This window comes from Lipotes vexillifer, unplaced genomic scaffold, assembly GCF_000442215.2.
Source record: "Lipotes vexillifer unplaced genomic scaffold, Lipotes_vexillifer_v1.1 scaffold1837, whole genome shotgun sequence".
NCBI lineage: Eukaryota > Metazoa > Chordata > Mammalia > Artiodactyla > Lipotidae > Lipotes > Lipotes vexillifer.
In genome coordinates this window covers 1-6,316 of record NW_006773077.1, presented here as the reverse complement: position 1 = coordinate 6,316, position 6,316 = coordinate 1, and the positions used below count along the sequence as shown (strand labels likewise).

The following is a 6,316-nucleotide window of genomic DNA, read 5'->3' as shown; positions in this document are numbered from 1 at the left end:
CCCCAGCTCCTATTCCCTCTTTCCAGGAAGCCTCCTCTTCACCTTGACCCCACCGCCCACCCCTGACATTCCCTCGGGCCTTCCGGTGTGTGCACCTAACATCCTGGGCTTATTTCTCTAATGGCACCTACTGAGGCAGCAGCTCTGTCTCTTGCTAGACAGCACCTTGATCATTTCTGTATCTCTAGCTCCTAGCCCAGCACCATGTGCAAAGCCAGCCCTCAGCACGCAACTCATGCTCTTGCATTGCCCCTGGAAGGCCCTTCTGATTCAAAACAACAGTCTATGAGCAAGCAGGCTGAGACTAAGCACTCAGTTACCCACCCCTATCAAGGGGGTATGGAGAGCGGCTGGACTTCCAATGGCCCAGGTGGGGCAGTGGAGAGATCCACAGAACTGGTTCCCCCAACGACCCATGAGGGATCTCACTGGTAGGTCCAATCCAGCTGCCACAGCTACAACCTCCACATCTAACTCCATCCTCTCCCTCCCAGGGTGGAGAGGCTCCAGCTGTATGGGATCACTTGCCTTTCTTGGGCTTGATAGGGACTGGGGCAGCTGTTGAACAGGTGACTCTGGAAGTGCCAGCAGTGGACGTGGTAAGGGTCTGGGAGGTTGTTGAGGGTAGTGATGTTGCTGTGCTTCTCCCACTGTCTGTCTTCTGTGAGGGTACGATTGTTCCTGGGCAGGCAGGGAAAGAAGACTGGAGTGGGCTTTACAGAGAAAATAGCAGAGTTAAAGAGAGTCAGAGACATTAGGAGCTGGGAGAGACAGCTGGAAAACTGTCTGTCTTCTGGTTACACCCAAATCACTCCCTGCAGAAAGGCAGTTATCTCCTGGGGTAGAAGGGTTGATGAGCCTGTCACCCACCATACCCGCCACTGACTTCATCTACTTGTGGATCTGAACTCCAGCCTGGCAGTGCTAACTCACCTTCTCCTCGCAAGCACTCCTTGAGGCTGAACTGAGCCAATTGGGCCACTGTAAGAGGCTAAGAACCCGGAGTCCCCACCTACCTGATGTCTCAGTCTTCATGGCGGAGCTTAAGGATGTTGTGGATGGTGGAGAAGTGCTGGTAACAGACAGATGAGTGGGGTGACCTGTGAATACGGTGGTGGAGCTCCAGGTGACTGCAGGGCCAGGGGCTGATTGAGAGAATGAAGAATTACTGGCTGAAGTATAGAAACTCGATATGGTCTGAGCTGTGCCCACATTACTAGAAGAAGTAGAGTCAGAGACAGAATAGTCTGTGGATGGCGGTAGAGTAAGCAACGGACTCTTAGAATACTTATATGCTGAAGAAGTGTCAGGAGTGGTATTGATGGAAACGTAACTTGTCGGTGGAAACGGTGAAGTTGGTGTGGAACCAGCTACACTGTTATGATTACTTGTAGAAACCATATCTGTTGGCTTTGTAATAGGATGCATAGTAGAGGCTACTGTCTGAACAGCTGCAAGATGCTCAGAGGTCGGTGTGCTTGACTCACGCACTGAGGAAGTAGGGACTTGTGTGGTATTTGTGAAGGAGTTATTTTCAGAACCTACAGTGGGAATGACCCCAGCAGTTGTATTTTCATGGGTGAATGAGCCTGGGGTTGTTGGCAGAACTTCTCCAATTGTGGACAAAATTGTGGAAGGAGAACGAGAGGCTGCATGACTCAGGGTGTCTGCTGAAGCTGGTGAATTGATCATCTCTGATGTTGTAGGAGATGTGTCACTTCCAGGAGATGGGGAGAAATTTCTGTCTGCTGAGATATGTGCTGTCAATATTTCTGACGTTGTTGCAGGTGGGCGGCTCACCGTGGCTGGCGAAGAAGAGGTTGTTTCACCTGAAGAGGATGTCTCCTGGGGAGTGCCTTCTGTAAGAGTGGATCCCCGTGGGGGTGATGAGGGAGTGGACGCGGTCACATCTGTGATGGTGTTGGTTTGAGTTTCTCTGGTGGTTTCCACGCCCGGAGCCTGGTGGTCCTGAGAAGATGCTGATGTTTCGTCAGTAGAAGTGGTGGAAGAGAGGAAGGTTGATTGTTGCTCTAGTCCAGGTTTAACTGAGACTGTTGAGGCCACTGGAGTGATATTTCTCGTTACAGTTGCTGATGTGCCCATTGTGTTTTCTACAGTGGTGTCTGTTGAAGCTGGTGATGTCATCATGTCTGATGTTGTAGGAGATGTGTTGCTTCCAGTAGATGGGGAGAAATTTCTGTCTGTTGAGGTTGGTGTTGCCAACATTTCTGATGTTGTCGCAGGTGTGCGGCTCAGCCTGGCTGGGGAAGAAGTCATTGTTTGACCTGAAGAGGATGTCTCCTGGGGAGTGCCTTCTGTAAGAGTGGATCCCCGTGGGGATGATGAGGGAGTGGACGCGGTCACATCTGTGATGGTGTTGGTTTGAGTTTCTCTGGTGGTTTCCACGCCCTGAGCCTGGTGGTCCTGAGAAGATGCTGATGTTTCGTCAGTAGAAGTGGTGGAAGAGAGGAAGGTTGATTGTTGCTCTAGTCCAGGTTTAACTGAGACTGCTGAGGCCACTGGAGTGATATTTCTCCTTACAGTTGCTGGTGTGTCCATTGTGTTTTCTACAGTGGTGTCCGTTGAAGCTGGTGATGTCATCATCTCTGATGTTGTAGGAGATGTGTTATTTCCAGTAGATGGGGAGAAATTTCTGTCTGTTGGGGTTGGTGTTGCCAACATTTCTGATGTTGTCGCAGGTGTGCGGCTCAGCCTGGCTGGGGAAGAAGTGATTGTTTGACCTGAAGAGGATGTCTCCTGGGGAGTGCCTTCTGTAAGAGTGGATCCCCGTGGGGGTGATGAGGGAGTGGACGCGGTCACATCTGTGATGGTGTTGGTTTGAGTTTCTCTGGTGGTTTCCACGCCCTGAGCCTGGTGGTCCTGAGAAGATGCTGATGTTTCGTCAGTAGAAGTGGTGGAAGAGAGGAAGGTTGATTGTTGCTCTAGTCCAGGTTTAACTGAGACTGTTGAGGCCACTGGAGTGATATTTCTCCTTACAGTTGCTGATGTGTCCATTGTGTTTTCTACAGTGGTGTCTGTTGAAGCTGGTGATGTCATCATGTCTGATGTTGTAGGAGATGTGTTGCTTCCAGTAGATGGGGAGAAATTTCTGTCTGTTGAGGTTGGTGTTGCCAACATTTCTGATGTTGTCGCAGGTGTGCGGCTCAGCCTGGCTGGGGAAGAAGTGATTGTTTGACCTGAAGAGGATGTCTCCTGGGGAGTGCCTTCTGTAAGAGTGGATCCCCGTGGGGGTGATGAGGGAGTGGACGCGGTCACATCTGTGATGGTGTTGGTTTGAGTTTCTCTGGTGGTTTCCACGCCCTGAGCCTGGTGGTCCTGAGAAGATGCTGATGTTTCGTCAGTAGAAGTGGTGGAAGAGAGGAAGGTTGATTGTTGCTCTAGTCCAGGTTTAACTGAGACTGTTGAGGCCACTGGAGTGATATTTCTCCTTACAGTTGCTGATGTGTCCATTGTGTTTTCTACAGTGGTGTCTGTTGAAGCTGGTGATGTCATCATGTCTGATGTTGTAGGAGATGTGTTGCTTCCAGTAGATGGGGAGAAATTTCTGTCTGTTGAGGTTGGTGTTGCCAACATTTCTGATGTTGTCGCAGGTGTGCGGCTCAGCCTGGCTGGGGAAGAAGTGATTGTTTGACCTGAAGAGGATGTCTCCTGGGGAGTGCCTTCTGTAAGAGTGGATCCCCGTGGGGGTGATGAGGGAGTGGACGCGGTCACATCTGTGATGGTGTTGGTTTGAGTTTCTCTGGTGGTTTCCACGCCCTGAGCCTGGTGGTCCTGAGAAGATGCTGATGTTTCGTCCGTAGAAGTGGTGGAAGAGAGGAAGGTTGATTGTTGCTCTAGTCCAGGTTTAACTGAGACTGTTGAGGCCACTGGACTGATATTTCTCCTTACAGTTGCTGATGTGTCCATTGTGTTTTCCACAGTGGTGTCTGTTGAAGCTGGTGATGTCATCATGTCTGATGTTGTAGGAGATGTGTTGCTTCCAGTAGATGGGGAGAAATTTCTGTCTGTTGAGTTTGGTGTTGCCAACATTTCTGATGTTGTCGCAGGTGTACGGCTCAGCCTGTCTGGGGAAGAAGTGATTGTTTGACCTGCAGAGGATGTCTCCTGGGGAGTGCCTTCTGTAAGAGTGGATCCCCGTGGGGGTGATGAGGGAGTGGACGCGGTCACATCTGTGATGGTGTTGGTTTGAGTTTCTCTGGTGGTTTCCACGCCGTGAGCCTGGTGGTCCTGAGAAGATGCTGATGTTTCGTCAGTAGAAGTGGTGGAAGAGAGGAAGGTTGATTGTTGCTCTAGTCCAGGTTTAACTGAGACTGTTGAGGCCACTGGAGTGATATTTCTCCTTACAGTTGCTGATGTGTCCATTGTGTTTTCTACAGTGGTGTCTGTTGAAGCTGGTGATGTCATCATGTCTGATGTTGTAGGAGATGTGTTGCTTCCAGTAGATGGGGAGAAATTTCTGTCTGTTGAGGTTGGTGTTGCCAACATTTCTGATGTTGTCGCAGGTGTGCGGCTCAGCCTGGCTGGGGAAGAAGTGATTGTTTGACCTGAAGAGGATGTCTCCTGGGGAGTGCCTTCTGTAAGAGTGGATCCCCGTGGGGGTGATGAGGGAGTGGACGCGGTCACATCTGTGATGGTGTTGGTTTGAGTTTCTCTGGTGGTTTCCACGCCCTGAGCCTGGTGGTCCTGAGAAGATGCTGATGTTTCGTCAGTAGAAGTGGTGGAAGAGAGGAAGGTTGATTGTTGCTCTAGTCCAGGTTTAACTGAGACTGTTGAGGCCACTGGAGTGATATTTCTCCTTACAGTTGCTGATGTGTCCATTGTGTTTTCTACAGTGGTGTCTGTTGAAGCTGGTGATGTCATCATGTCTGATGTTGTAGGAGATGTGTTGCTTCCAGTAGATGGGGAGAAATTTCTGTCTGTTGAGGTTGGTGTTGCCAACATTTCTGATGTTGTCGCAGGTGTGCGGCTCAGCCTGGCTGGGGAAGAAGTGATTGTTTGACCTGAAGAGGATGTCTCCTGGGGAGTGCCTTCTGTAAGAGTGGATCCCCGTGGGGGTGATGAGGGAGTGGACGCGGTCACATCTGTGATGGTGTTGGTTTGAGTTTCTCTGGTGGTTTCCACGCCCTGAGCCTGGTGGTCCTGAGAAGATGCTGATGTTTCGTCAGTAGAAGTGGTGGAAGAGAAGAAGGTTGATTGTTGCTCTAGTCCAGGTTTAACTGAGACTGTTGAGGCCACTGGACTGATATTTCTCCTTACAGTTGCTGGTGTGTCCATTGTGTTTTCTACAGTGGTGTCTGTTGAAGCTGGTGATGTCATCATGTCTGATGTTGTAGGAGATGTGTTGCTTCCAGTAGATGGGGAGAAATTTCTGTCTGTTGAGGTTGGTGTTGCCAACATTTCTGATGCTGTCGCAGGTGTGCGGCTCAGCCTGGCTGGGGAAGAAGTGATTGTTTGACCTGAAGAGAATGTCTCCTGGGGAGTGCCTTCTGTAAGAGTGGATCCCCGTGCGGGTGATGAGGGAGTGGACGCGGTCACATCTGTGATGGTGTTGGTTTGAGTTTCTCTGGTGGTTTCCACGCCCTGAGCCTGGTGGTCCTGAGAAGATGCTGATGTTTCGTCAGTAGAAGTGGTGGAAGAGAGGAAGGTTGATTGTTGCTCTAGTCCAGGTTTAACTGAGACTGTTGAGGCCACTGGAGTGATATTTCTCCTTACAGTTGCTGGTGTGTCCATTGTGTTTTCTACAGTGGTGTCTGTTGAAGCTGGTGATGTCATCATGTCTGATGTTGTAGGAGATGTGTTGCTTCCAGTAGATGGGGAGAAATTTCTGTCTGTTGAGGTTGGTGTTGCCAACATTTCTGATGTTGTCGCAGGTGTGTGGCTCAGCCTGGCTGGGGAAGAAGTGATTGTTTGACCTGAAGAGGATGTCTCCTGGGGAGTGCCTTCTGTAAGAGTGGATCCCCGTGGGGGTGATGAGGGAGTGGACGTGGTCGCATCTGTGATGGTGTTGGTTTGAGTTTCTCTGGTGGTTTCCACGCCCTGAGCCTGGTGGTCCTGAGAAGATGCTGATGTTTCGTCCGTAGAAGTGGTGGAAGAGAGGAAGGTTGATTGTTGCTCTAGTCCAGGTTTAACTGAGACTGTTGAGGCCACTGGAGTGATATTTCTCCTTACAGTTGCTGGTGTGTCCATTGTGTTTTCTACAGTGGTGTCTGTTAAAGCTGGTGATGTCATCATCTCTGATGTGGTAGGAGATGTGTTGCTTCCAGTAGATGGGGAGAAATTTCTGTCTGTTGAGGTT

The 6,316-nt window shown here is 50.2% G+C and overlaps 1 protein-coding gene across 1 annotated transcript in view; it reads right to left on the bottom strand.

Moving 5' to 3' along the window:
* Window positions 1–6,249, bottom strand: part of LOC103069229 (mucin-4-like) — a 30,732-nt gene extending 24,483 nt beyond the window's left edge. The window contains exons 1-2 of the mRNA XM_007448011.1: window positions 1,017–6,249; window positions 529–681 (exon numbers count right to left, since the gene is read on the bottom strand). Coding sequence (XP_007448073.1) covers window positions 529–681; window positions 1,017–6,249 — 5,386 coding nt within the window. The remainder of the gene's footprint in view (window positions 1–528; window positions 682–1,016) is intronic.
* Between the last annotated feature and the right edge of the window lie 67 nt (window positions 6,250–6,316).